This window comes from Fringilla coelebs (assembly GCF_963513975.1).
Source record: "Fringilla coelebs genome assembly, chromosome: 3".
Classification (NCBI taxonomy): Eukaryota; Metazoa; Chordata; class Aves; order Passeriformes; family Fringillidae; genus Fringilla; species Fringilla coelebs.
The window spans coordinates 24,433,532-24,447,658 of NC_140030.1; the positions used below are offsets into that span (position 1 = coordinate 24,433,532).

Here is a 14,127-nt window from a genome sequence, read left to right on the forward strand (position 1 = left end):
AAGTCACTGAATTTAGGCAAAGCAATCTTGGCAGCAAATCTGCTGTTGGTCACAGAGGCTTTGAGCCTTACATCTGCCTCAATATTTGTTCAGTTGATCTACGTTCCCTGCATCTGGTTCAATACCTTCAGTGTCAAATCTTGGGTTGGAGCTGCTATGAGAAGATGGATTTTCTGAACCTAGCTCCTGTGCCTGGCAGGGAGCACCAGTCTCACCAGCAGCAGCAAGAAGTGCATCTGAAATGCCTGGCTGGCCCTGGCTGGGACCCACTAATTGTGACAGAGATGGTTCTCCTCATCTCCACCTCTGAAATCTGGGCAGCTTCCTGCATCCCTGTCTTTGCCAAGCTCTGCCAGCGCACAACAGGTTGGTTTGATTTTCTCCTGTCGAAGTTATCTAATCTCCCGCTGCGGGGCTGGGAAGGCTCGGGACTGCTGGTGCGTGCCTGCCCTGTTTCTGAGCTCATGTGAACATATTTATGAATGCTCTTTTGTAATTACTGAATATATTGATGGAAGGAAGACACTATTGGTACTGACAGCTATTTTAAAAATATCTTTAAAAGAAAAAAGTTAACATTTTTAAAGTTTCTTGTTTGGTAGGTCTGCAAAGAGTAACAGCATGCAAGTACCTAAAATGTCGTTTTTAAAACAAAAAACTAGGCAGAACACTCCAATTCCCACAGAAATTTAACAAGTGCAGCTTGTAAGATTTATCAGCTGATTTAAGAAGAACCCAACAATAAATACATTGCAGCTTTGTAAGATTAAGTATTGTTGGTACCATGCAGGGACTGAAGAACATAGACAAATAGAATACACTCCCCCTCTCCCATATTCCTATATCTGCACCCAATTATAATTATGCAAGAAATTAGCAATATTTCAAGAACAATGCTGATGTTAACTACCTGTTTTCTAAAGTATTTTTGTTGCTGTGTAGATTACAAAATTGCTATTATGCAACCAGAAAGACGAGAACTTTTAAGGCTGTTTTGCCATCAGAACTCAGGAGAACATCGCCGCGCTCACAGGGGTGTGGAGTGGGAATGCCGGAGCCCAGAGCCGGCGGACACGAGCAGAGGACTGCCGGAGTATCTGTCTTTGTTAACCCTCGTGACCTAACGATTGCCCTTTTCAAAGTGGATTAAAACCCTCCATATTTCACAAGCCTTGAGGATAGCATATATTTCTCTCTTTTTTTTTTTTAATTTTTTTTTTTTTTAATGTTAGATCAATGCAATTTTTTAGGGAAAATATTACTCACGGCCATGTACCTAGAGTGCGTTCCATACATTTTATTGTGTTACTTTCCAGACAATGTTCTAACAATTGAAAAGAAACTGTGAGCATGGTCTGCGCACGCTCCCGCACGGTGTTCCCGGGCGCTTCAGGTAGGGATCGGCATGTCCCAGAGCCGGTAAAATGAGCGTCCCAAACCGCTCCCCGGCACTCCCGTTGATTGCGGACGCCGCCGCTCCGACAGCAGCTGCCGCCCGCCGCGCGGGGCGCTGGCCGAGCCCGCCCGGGGCGGCTGCGGGCCCGGCGGTGCTGGGGGAGCCGCGCCCCGCCAGTCCCCCGGGCGGAGGGGTGCGGTGCGAGCCCCGCTGCCCGGGCAGCACGCTACGCTTCCAGCCGGGGGAAGCTCCTTGCCGGCGCCGCTTTTTTTTCCCTTGGCAGAAAGTTGTGCGGCCGCCCGCCCCCGGCTGCCCGGGGCGAGGCGGCGCCGGGGCGGGAGCGGGGGGCAGTGCGAGCGGCGGGCCGGGTCCGGGCCCGGGCCCGGGGCGGGGCAGGGTGGTAGGGCCCGGCCCCGCTGATGTCAGCCGGGACGGGGGAGGAGAGGAGGGGGAGCGGGAGCGGCCGCCCGTGTTCCGGGTCAGGCGCGGGAATGCGCGGCGGCGGCCGGCAGCGCTGCGCTCGGCGCCCCGCGATGCCCCTGCGGAGAGGGCAGCGGCCCGCCGAGAGGCACTAGGGGGACGCCCCCGGTTCCGCCCCGCTCCGGCTCCCGCCCATTGTTCTCCCGGGGCCACCGCGCTCGCCCGGGGCTGCTTCCCGCCGGTGGCGGCGGCGCGCTGGATGCGGCTTGCGGCCGCTGGCTCGCCGGGACCCGCGCTGCGCGGCGGCGGAGCGGGCAGCAGCTCCCGCGGCCGGCGGCGAGGAGGGGGCGGCGGTGAGCGGCGGCGCCCGCCCCGCGGCCCCCGGCGGCGGGGCGATGTTCCACTGCATCCCCCTGTGGCGGTGCAACCGCCATGTGGAGTCCATCGACAAGCGGCACTGCTCGCTGGCCGCCGTACCCGAGGAGATCTACCGCTACAGCCGCAGCCTGGAGGAGCTCCTGCTGGACGCCAACCAGCTCCGCGAGCTGCCCAAGGTGAGCGGGAATGGCAGCGGGGGGCCAGGCGACCTGCCCCGGCAGGTGCCGGCCGCACTCCCCGGTCCAGCACCCGCACCGAGGCGGCGGGAGGGGCTCCTGGGGCCGTGGGTCTGTGGTAGCAGCCCTTGGAGTTAAAGGAAGAGCCGGAGTTTCAGGTTAGCTTTTCCCCGGAGTTTGATGGGAAATGAGCTTTTAGGAGCAAAACCTGGAGATCCGCGTCTTGCGGCAGGACAGGTCCTGTTGTAGGGCAGGGGGGTTGGTGCCGGAGTCGCAGGACATGAGTGTATATTGTGATTAACATGCACGTCATCGGAATTACGAGACCTTGGAGGGTATTCAGCCCTCCCCCTTTTTCCCCTTTCGGTAGATACTATCTGCTCCGTACATGGGAAAACCAAAACCCTCCAGCAGATAACCGCGTTCCCGTTTCTGCTTTCTACTCCTGGAAACTTCGTTGTGCAAAACACGAGAGACGAATAAGCCTTTCCTGTCTCAGTCTAAGTCCCGCGCAGTTGTCAGTGTTTTGCTTCTCACTTGAAGCATTTACTCAGAGTTTTATGCATACTGTATTTTTGGTATTATTGTGAAAGGTGAATTCACTTTAAATTCAACGTGGTTTTGAGACCTTGAAGTGGTACCTACCAGTGTGCCTCTCCAGGTGGCACTTGCAGATTTTGCCAGAGGGACTCCATGGGAGTGATTCCAGCGAGGCTCTGCGGCTCCGCAGATGCAGAGGGGCTGGGAGGCATGCTCGACTTCTGACTTGAGGACCCACGGACTTTTTCCCCCCTTTCTTTTCTTTAAACTTTGGACAACTCAGAAGCCTTTGTGAGTTGTGGTTGGTAGAGTTTGACACGGGAAGTGTTACCTGGAAGCGACGTCTTAAAGCTATGTGGACTCCTACTAACTTGGAATCCAAGAAGCTGAACTCACTAGCCAGAACATTTTTCAAAAGCACCTTTGTTTGTACCTGAATCAAAGTTGCTCTGTTCATACCCAGACTTAAACAGCCTTACTTTTTACTTTTTGAAATTCAGTGCACTCACGTACACTCTCTTTTTTCAACTCCACATAGTGTAAAGAGTAATCGTAGTGGCTAGGTTTTCTTTCAGACAGTAGTAAAAATATTCAGCTGTACTGACGTGTTAAATTTGGCTTTTTCTTTTGAAAAACCTAGGTGCAAGTTTGCATCTTGTTGTGACTGAACTCTTTATCCTTCTGAAGTAGAGCAAAACTGGTTTGCATAGCCTGTGTGTGGGTGCTATTTTTACTTCCAGCAGTTTTTGCTGGCTTTGTGCACAGACCAAACTTAGGAGTCCCTTTGTAATAGACCTTTCTTATTAGTGTTGGCTTTCAGGCTTGTGCACATCATGTTCCAGGGGAATGTAATGTGCGTGTGACTAAAATGCCATTGACACCAATAGCTCTCAGATTTAAAAAAAAAGTAATAAATTCACCACTGACTGGTTGCTGTGTACAAATGTAAAGGATGATGTCTGTTCATGGTGTTATATGGTATTAATTTCTGTAAATAGAGTGCAGCTATTTACTGTTTCTCTTCTATTCCTTGAACCATAATATATGGAACAGCCTTTTTTTGCCCTGTGATGCTTAAAAAGGCCACTTTTTTTCCCATTAGTTGCATGTGACTATGCATTACATCCCATACCTGTAAGAAATAGCTGTAAGGGGGTTAAAAATCTCCAAAATCAACCTAGGCTCCTTGGCATTGTGGTGGAATCAAGCAGAAGTTGAAGTTAGAAAGAAAGTTCTTTTTGTCTTTTTTTTTTTTTTTAATGTGCATGGATCATGTTACAGGAGTGCCTAAATATACTGTAGGAATATGTTTGTGGGTTTTTAGCTGGACTGGGAGGAATCTGAAGAAATAGAACCACATAAACATACTTGTATCTGTCCTAAGTACTTTGTGCCTTGTCAGCAATGCAGGGAGGCATTTTTATTGGGGCTTCCTGCACAAACCTCTGAACTTGCCTTGTCAGTTCTTTATTAATGATTTCTGATAAATGGAATATAGCGCCATCACCTCATGTAAGTGTTGACTCTGCAGAATCTTGAGGTACAAAAATGAATGTGAAACTGATGTATTGAAGGTGAAACTGATGGGAAGGGCCCTGTTCAACTTTTCTACCAGCAGATAGTTCTGAAAGTTCTCCTCTGGGAAATCTGGTTGAGGAGAATCATGGAGGATCTCTCAGTGGAAGGTAGCTACAGCATACATTGCTCGTTCCTGTTACATTTGAAGGGTAGTGCCAGTGCAAAGTACAGATTCAGAATTGGGAATCAGTGCAAAAAGCTGGGGTAGACCATACCTCTGGTAGAGGAAAAATGGGGGAAATCATCAGAGTGTGTAATTAACAAACTGTTGGGTCAGCATAGATAAAAGTGGTTGTTACATCCTTAATTTAGTGTAATTAATTATATTAGTCTGACCTTACCTTCATTAAGTTTCTTCTCTACATACATAAAGGCAGTAATACAAAATCAAGCTAGATTTGGGCTGAGTTGAGGCTCAAACAAGTCAGGAGAATTATGTAATTCTCAGTGGCTGGTTAGTTAGGTGTTTTTCAGTGCTTGATGAAGTCCTGAAGTTCACAGTGATCTGTGCCAGTTCCTGGTGAATCACCTGTGGGCTGTGCTGATGCCATAATATAATCCTTCAACACTGATAAGGTGTTTGTGTTGCTGAGATGGTTGTGATGCCCCTTAGGAAATTGCTGCTGTAAAGCCTCACCTTGGCACAGTGGAGAAGAATCGCCCTGTAAACTCTGTCACTTGCAGCAGAAGTTGCTGTGGATGGAGGAGGAAACCCCAGCTCTGCTGCTCAGCTCTTCATTGTGCACACAGGTAGTTCAGACTCATTTCCCAGTGTGGGCAGCTGTGGTCTGAAAGGTCTTTTACAGCAGGCAGGGGGTCTTGTAAAGCTTCTCTGAAATTGAGTAGATACTCGTGAGTGTTTTTACCAACTTTGCCATACAAGACAGACAGTGATGATGGCTTTATTTCTAGACATCCACTTTCCATCCACTTGTATTTTTTTGTCATCCCTTTGAATGTAAAGCTTTTTGAGGGAGATAAATATCAGCAAGTAGCATGATGAAATATGTGGACCTGCTGCATTTCTCTCAAACTGATGAGGCAATCTGTGTTGGATGCACACTCTTCTTCCCTCCCCCCCACTTCTCTCTGCCCCCATTTCTATCAAGTAGAAATAAGAGGTGTTCTTTGGTTGGTTTGATCCAATACACCAGTAAAAGAATATACTCTTAATACATCCTAAAATCTCCATTTTGAGATACAGAAGCAGTCCTAGGCTTTGTTTAATTTGTAGTCTTTCCCAGCATACTTAAAACCTCTCTTATTCTAGAATAAGCTAATAGAACGTGGCGTGTGTTAGGGTGTTAATGAAAAAACCCAACAGAAGAAACGCACATAAAAATCCTATCAAAATAGGAAGACAACTTAGAGAATTGCTGTAGCATCTTGAAGGAAAATGATGAGCAGGACTCAGCACTATTGCTGAATTGTTATGAGAGTCATGTGAAATATCCTCAGGAGAAGCAAGGAGTACTTGAATCATGTTGAGGGAATTACTTTGAGAGTTTTATTTCTGTTCTGTAAGCTGACCAAAATGCATGGTAGAATTCCTCACCTTTTTCTAAGGGGAGAGGGTAGGAAGGGTTCATCTGCAAAACACCTGAAATGTCTGAGAAGCAGAGAGAGGCGCCCCTGTTATTTCTACTCTTCCTCATGTTTGCTTCCTTGTGCATTAACATGTGGACCAGAAAAAGAACTGTTTCTCTGACCCCCTTTTCCCTACAAATACTTTTTTTCACCAAGTTGTATCTGTCAGCATTTTAAGAATACAAGGTAATAATTTCTGTTTGTAGAGTAACTTAAAGGTTTTTTATATAATTTTGCTGCTGCACATTTGGTTTCCCATGTCAGTAAGTGAATCTTTGCCAAGGTTTCCTTAGCTGCTCTGCTGGATCCCTGGGCCCCTTCTTCACTCCATTCCCCAGTTACACGATGCAGAACTTGTTCTTATGTTGACAGCGACCTTTTTCTGTCTTTATCACTGGTGTCTCAGACTCCTCACCCTGCATGTTCATACTTTCCCATCCTCCCCCATCCGTCATGTTCCAGGATCTTTCTTATTTCCTCCAACCTAAAGAGCTCTGTCTGCCGTCTGTTGCTGATGCTTTGCTTCCTCTCCCGTCCCTTCTGTGCTGGGTTCTTGACTGCCCTTGCAAACATCTCTCTCCTTTTCACTCTGCTCTTTCCCCTTCCTTTCTGCTGCCTCCCAGATTCCCTCCTCTGCTCTTGCCCTTCTTGCAGGATAAGCCAGCCTGGTGGGATGTGCTGGAGGAGCAAGCTGTATACTATTAAGCTGCTGGTGGTTTTCCACAATAATGAAGTCTCTCTGAAGCCTTTCTCAGCAGATGTGGCTGTTTTCCCACAGAACAGCAATTTCTGGCTGTCAGCATGCTTCTTGCCACTTCTGTTTTACAAGACAAATTAGAGCTGCACCCTTTGGTCTGAAAAGGATGGGCTATGTATTGAGCTGGTGGTAAAGTGTAGCTCTTAACTTGCTTAAATAATTCCTTCTCCTATGTTGGATCCCATGTGCCTTCTGTTGATTATTTTGTGTATCTGATTTTATTGGGGAAAAAAAAAAGTGGTTGCCAGTGTGCATAGAGTGACTTAAAAATGTAGTTTTTGTGGTTTTTTTCTAAACCCATAGCATTTTTATTTTCCCTGGGAGTGGAAACTTGAGGAATTTTTCAACTCAGGCTGTAATGTGCAGTATATCATTTGCTGCATGTCAAAAACTATTCTTCACTGAAGAGTAGGCTTTCTGGCAAATTGCTTTGATAGAAGAAAATAACACATTCTGCATGATGCGTTTCAATAGCTTTTCTAATGAAAAGCATCAGATAAAAGTAAAATGCTTTCAATTCTATAGATCAGTCTGTAGTTGATGAAATGGTGTTTTCTGCTCCCGTACATTAGAATTTAAGGGCAAATACTTCCCGTCAGCTTAATTTCTCTGTGATTCAAATTTGCAGTACAAAACTGAATCCCAGCATATTTCTTTCTCCAGTGGTAGAAAAAAAAATAATCTTAGTAAATCACAGCATTCTTTGCATTGGTGGCTGGTGGAAATAGCTTATAACACTTGTTTTGCTGCTGTTTTGTCTTGCTGCTGCTCAGTTCTTTAGCTCAAAGAATAAAGACCGCTTTCCCATGATACTTCTAGCACATGTTGTTTATGGAAAAACTCCAGTGGCAGAAAAAATTTCAAGATTTTTTCTATGCACTTGTTTAGCCTTAGAGTCTGAGGAAGTTTTTGTTTTTTTCCTTTGGGGAATGATTTTTATGTAGCGTTTGTAAACCTAATGTAGTGCAGCACTGAATCATTTTGCATCTCTGAGCTTACAAATTATATCTGTCATCTGTAATTTTTCTTCTTGGTGTTATATACTAAAGCTTCTCTGTAGAGTCACTAGATAGATGTGAGACCCTTTTCCCAGGAGACCTGTTTAAACCCTGGCCTCTTCCTGTGCCCCAGTTTCGTTGTTAGACATGCTGCTGGTCTGCTGCTGCTTGGCACTCAGCACTGTTGGTATCTCTGTTATGTGTGGTGTTGAAAGCCAGGGTGCTGTTATCTTAACAAAATCATGTGAAAACTCCCTAAGAAATAGTCCCACTGTTCTTCCCATACCATGCCTTTGTCTCAGGAAAAAAACCTCTTCTGGACTGAGTTTCACTGTTCTGTCATTGTTTCTATCATTACGCAACCATAAGCCTGAAAGACACTTGTTTGATCAGTGGCCAGTAATCTGTGGAAAGACATGATTATCGTACTATACCTCTCTTTAAATTTGTGTTTATGGCTGCTTAAGTTGTACACATGTAGGAACTTCATTTGCTTTTATTGAATGCATAGATCTCCTTGGGTTTGGGGAGATGTGGTGGGATGTCTCACGTGGCTGGAGTGCTGCAGTGGATAAACAGAGGCTCTTTAAGGACAGGCCAGGAAGGCAAGGATGGGGGTTGCCCTTTGGATGAGAGAGTAGCAGGGATTTGTGAAGTTTTTCTTTGGCATGGATGATGGGCCAGCTGGGAGCAGGTTGGCAGTAGTGGATGACATTGTTTTGGGTGTCTACTGTAGACTGCTTGATGAGGATGAAGTAGTAGATGATGCCTTCTTCATGTAACTGGAAGAAGTCTCATGTTTACAAGCTCAGGCAAGGGTTCATACATGGGTATTAAATGACATGACAGCTGGAAGGACAACACATCAGGACATAAGCAATACAGGAGTTTTCTGAAGTGCTTTGATGGCTTCCTAGCACAGCTGCTCAAGGATTTAATGGACAGAGGTGATCTGTTGGACCTCATACTTAAAAACAAGAAAAAGCAGGTTGAGATGTGAAGATCAGGGTTGCAGTAGCTGTACTGACCTTGGTCAGCTTGGCTGTAGTGCCCGTGAGGTGGTGGAGTTCTGGATTCTGAGAGGAAGGAACAGGACAATAAACAGCATCCTAAGAAAACAGACTGGTATGTTTAGGATTCTCCTTGGAAGAGGTTGGTAAAAAAGATGTTTATGCTGCCATTCAGCAGGACAGGGAGAGGCTGGAGAAACAGACAGAGAGGAATCTCATGAAGTTCAGTAAAAAGAAATAACCTCCACATGGAGAGAAATAACCCAATTCTCCAGTACAGGATGAGGGCCAACCATCTGGAAAACAGTTTTCCAGTAAAGGCCATGGGTGACCTGGTTGACAAGTTGTCTGTCAGGCAGCTATGCTCCTTCATGACAGAGAGAGCCAACAATGTCCTGGGCTGTGCAACACAAAGCATTGTCAGCAGGTGATCCTTGTCCTCTGGCTGGCATTGGGGAAACAGCCCTGGAGTGCTTTGTCTAGTGCTGGGTATCCCAAAAGAAGAGACATGGACATACTGGACATACACTGTAGGGGCCACAAAGGCTGTTAAGGGCTTGGAGCATCTCTCAGGAGACAGGGCTAAAGGAGCCAGAATAGTTAAGCCTTGAGAAGAAAAAGGCTGATGGTTGTATATAAATATGTGTTGATCAGCTGAAACCTTGCTTGGGGTGCCCCGTGACCTTACAAGAGGCAGTGGGCAAAGGCTGAGACACAGGCAAGTGTCTGAAATATGAAAATACTCTTTTGCTGTGAGGATGGTCAAACACTGGCATGGACTTCCAGAGGGGTTGTGCAGTCTCTGTTCATGAAGATGCTGTAAACCTGACTGCACATGGTCCTAGGTGACCTCCCCTAGGTGACCCTTGCTTTGAGCAGGGGGGGCACTAGGTGATTCCTAGAACCCCTTCCAACTCACCTGTTTTATGATTCTGTAGAGGGCATATCAAAGGTTCTGCCTGTCTTTAACTTGGGTGTTTTTAATGATAGAATTGTTGTGGTTTTCAAGATTTATTCACCCTCAAATATTTACTTGTTTTACTTTCTGCATCGATAATGTCGTGGTGGTTTTGCACATCTTGCTGTAAATCCTTAGAGAAATACTACTGTATGATTTGAACGAGCATGTATTTACAGTTCGTATCAGAGAGAGAACTGTGCCACTGGTGAAGCTGAAGCAGACTGTACACACACAGTAAAAGCAGTTTTATTGAAAGTTTGAGATTTTTTTCAGTATGACAAATGCTATTTAAAATACTTGCTAAGAGCACTGGTATCTGGAGACTATGTTACCTTTTGTAACCTGTTGTGATTAAAGTCAATTAGTACTATCATGCAACATATGCTTGAATTATTAAAATCCATAGTAGTTTGTAGAGAAGCAACATTGGATGCTTATATTAACATACCTCTAAACATAGAGCTCTGTGTTGAAGATTACAAAGAAGTTTATTACCAGTTAAGTATGTCTAGGTTTTATCCTCCTAGTTTGCAGGTTTTTCTGTTGTATTGCTTTGGACTTGAAGAAATACTTTACCTTTTGACATCAAATGAAAGACCACAGTCTGATGGAAGCAGAGGAAGAACTTAGTCTGCTGTTTCCTAAACAAAGTCATTGTCTTCCCTGTTAGTGTCCCTGCGAGTGTTCAGAAGATTTTGGAAGTGTGATTGGTTTGAAATATTTTCTAATGGCAGTTTTGAAATATTTTCTAATGGCAGTTTTGAAATATTTTCTAATGGTAGTTTTTTGTAATAACAGCTCAGCTCTACTGATTTTTGACCTGAGTTGAAGGTAATTCAGTACTTTCAATACATTTCAATACATTTAACTTCTTTTTTTTTTTTTTTTTGGTAAGGTGTGTACTGTTGTAGTAAACTGGTAGCATTCCCTTCTCTTAGTGATGTACATAGGTGAGACAAGGTTTGTGGGCAGAGATTATACATCTGTACCTCTAAAATAAATTTTATGATTATACATAGCGTTATTTTTCTAATTATATCAGTTGGTCAAAAATAAAGACATTACCTCCTGCCAACAGTCTTGTAAACTAGAAAAATACATGCTAGAACTTCATTAGAGAGATTAATGTGAGCTTTGGTTGTTTTTTTTCCCTCCAAATGTCAAATGCATTTAACTGCAATGAATCTGTATTTCATTGTTGTAGATGTTTTCTGGCCTCTCTTAAAGGCAGAGGTAGTTCCTCTCACCACTGTGCTCTAACAAACAACTCTAGCATGGAGTGCTTTTTAACCTTTGTTGCTTCTGCTTAATTGACATAAAAGAGAAAGTAAATCCTGCCAGGAGCAGTGGGAGACAACCTGGTCAATGCACTGCTTGGTAGGGCAGCATTTTGATTCAGTGCTGCAGTGTATTGGTTTTTGAGAGTGGATAGTCCCCTATTTGTCTTTTAAAAGGAATGGGAACAACTGAGAGTAGGACCTGCAATTGGCCCATCCTTGTCAGTGGTTCAGAAAATGGCAGATGCTTTGAAAATAGGGTGTCAGAATTGTAGCAGATCGATGCTGAATACCGGCTTCAGTGGGGCATTGGTATCATTTTTGCTCTGTCTTCTGTAGACCTTCCCCCACAGCCTGGCTGATCTTTCTCTTGGGCTTTCATTTCAAGCACCCATTGGAGGGAGAGACAGCAGTTGCAGCATCTGGTTCTCTTTAGGATATGTGCCCATGAACTGTGCTGTTTCATTAATATTTTTCTCTTGTTGTGAAATCTAGTAATTTTATTACTGTTTTATATGGACTCCTGCTTAAATGTCCTCCTCCATGATGTCTTTCATTAATATTCAAGTTGGTAGTAGAATGTTGCAAGACCACAGGGTAGCTGGAATATATTCTGCATGCGGGGTTGGGTGTGTGAAACAATCTTTCCTCATGCCAAGTATATATAACAGTTCCGGCTTTGCTTGTGGTGCATGTGAAGACAGAATTGGAGACCTCAGCTGCATGGAGTGGTTGTCCATTTGCCAGCCTGCCACAGAACAGGCAGGCAGAAGTCTGTGTGCTGCTGTCCATCACCAGCTGCTGCTGCATCTCTTCCTGGCTCCAGAGGAAGTCCATCAGCTGCTTCTTTGATGTGGAGTCATCAATTGAATGATGACCCTGCTGTGCTGCACCACGACTTCATCCCTGCCCTCAGAAATTGTTTCAGTATCTCAGGGAGTATTTTATTTGAAAACTAAAGTGTGTTGTGCCCAAAGAATCACGTGGGATCTGTGTTTGTGACACCCTGTTGCCTTTTCAGCTGTCCTTGCTCTGAAAGGAGACAGAGTGACTTGAGGAGTCCTGATGTTGCTGGCAGGGTTTGTGGGAGATGCCAAACTGATAATGCCCATGCTAGGCTTTACTGGAGTCTGCTGAGATCTCTTTTCACACCTCATGAATCCAGAGTAGGATTCAGCTTCCTCAGCATTTTATTGTGCAGCTAGCTTTGATGTGCTTCTACAGGAAAGGTGTCTGTTTTCTGTGCTCTTGCTGGTTTTCCTCAGCGCTCCCACCCATGCTACTGGCAGAAGTCTCTGGGTTGCATTTTAAGACAATGATGTACAGGGATGCATCCTAGAAAGAGTTCTTTGCTCACAAGTTAGCTGTGGATTTTGACTGAGGGTGATGTCTTGAGGCTGGAGTGGAGTGCAGGGTGCATTACAGCTTGCTGGGAGCTCCAGACTGGGATGTCCACTGGGTGACTGGGGTAGAAGTGATGCTTGAAATCCCACCAGCTGGTGAGTGTAGGGCGCTGAGTGTCCTGTCTCCTTGGAATCCTTAGCACTGAGTGACCCTACTAACAGTTTGTCAGAGGCCTTTCTGTTGATGCCTTGGACAGAAGTGGAGTGGAGAGGAATGAGGAAAAGCTCCCCCTTGCCTCTTTGCCTTTCCCCTTCAGGCAGATGGGCAGTGTGTGTGTGTGCTTGTGCCAGAGCCTGGTTGTTGAACCCATTCCGAGGAAGCCGAGTGCTTGGATTCAGTGGTGCTGCTTCACTGTGGGGTTTGATCCTTGCTTTCCTCATGGTGTGCTGACCACCAAGCAGTGTGTTCACCTCAAGTGGGTTGGGCTTCTGTTGTATTGCACTAAATAGCATGATATTCTTATGGGTAAGACAAAATGGTAACTCCTAGGGGCCAAAAGCAAGGGGCTGAGGGACCTTGTTGGGCAGCAGCTATGTTGCAAGGTTGTTTCATGGATTTGATGCCTTATCTCTTGTTCACTGCTTTGCTTACCAAAAATACCTCTTCTGCTTGTGTTTGCCTGAAAAAAGACCTCAGAAAAAGATCTTTCTGAAGCAGTGTAAAAAGTGTGGGGAAGGATTGGCTGTAATTTCTCTTATCCAGTGACCAAAGGAGGACACATAGCTGGAGATTGAAAGTAAACATATGGAATGGTGTCCCCACTGATTTTTGTGTACAATGTAGGAGAAGAAAATGGAGCCTGAAGTAAGATTTAAAACAAGAATGCATTTAGGAGTTAAACTGTGTTTAAATTACTATGTACCACTTCTTAATTCTAAAGCACAGATAGCCTTTAGTTGGTCATTTGTAAGTTTGGAAAATGGGTGAAATAAATACAGATGTACTTAAGAAACAGAATGTAATAACATACTCTGTCTTATATCTTACTTAATTCATTTTAATATAATAATGTAATTGCCTGAAGAAGCCTTAAAAGCTGAGGCAGCATGTGTATGTGGAAAATCCATACTGTCATCTGAGGGAAATCTGACATAAGAGCAAATGCTTACAAATTCCTAATCTTGTCAGGAACAGATTAGGTGCTTGCAAAAAAAAATCCTGAAGCAAAAAACCACCAGACCCTCATCCTCTCTGGTGTGTGTGTCTAACCGTGAAGCAAGTTAATTTTTAATTTTCTTTCTCCTTTACATCTCATTCTAATTTCTACTGCTTATGCTAGCCCATTGTGAGAATTAAGCAGTGGATTCTGCCTAAAGTGAATTTTTAATTCTCTTTGCTGCTAGTTGGGGTCGCAATAGGTAGTAGTAGCCTTTTTATGGAAATGTTTTGCTTAACAGAGTAAAACTTTAGTTATGCTACCTGTGCCAGATGGGTTTGGAGTGTGACATGTCTCTAGCACTGCAGAGGCTCTAGCAGCTCAGGTGATGCTGAAATGTTGCTCTTCCTCTTAAACAGCATTAGCTGCAAATATGTCTTTGTTCCCTCCTATGTGTTTTACTTCAACTGTTTATTGTTTTCATGTATTTCCATTAAGGTGCTGCATTTTCAGGGAAAATTCTCAGGCATGAGTATTTTTTGTTTCAGG

At 44.7% G+C, this 14,127-nt stretch overlaps 1 protein-coding gene across 2 annotated transcripts in view; it reads left to right on the plus strand.

Annotated features, from left to right (window-relative positions):
- The first annotated feature begins 1,886 nt into the window (after nucleotides 1–1,886).
- The window catches only part of LRRC1 (leucine rich repeat containing 1), a 68,701-nt gene continuing 56,460 nt past the window's right edge, over nucleotides 1,887–14,127 (plus strand). For both annotated transcript variants that reach the window (XM_084203570.1, XM_084203569.1), the window contains exon 1: nucleotides 1,887–2,370. In XM_084203570.1, the coding sequence (XP_084059696.1) occupies nucleotides 2,212–2,370 (159 nt within the window). In that variant the 5' untranslated portion in view covers nucleotides 1,887–2,211. The remainder of the gene's footprint in view (nucleotides 2,371–14,127) is intronic.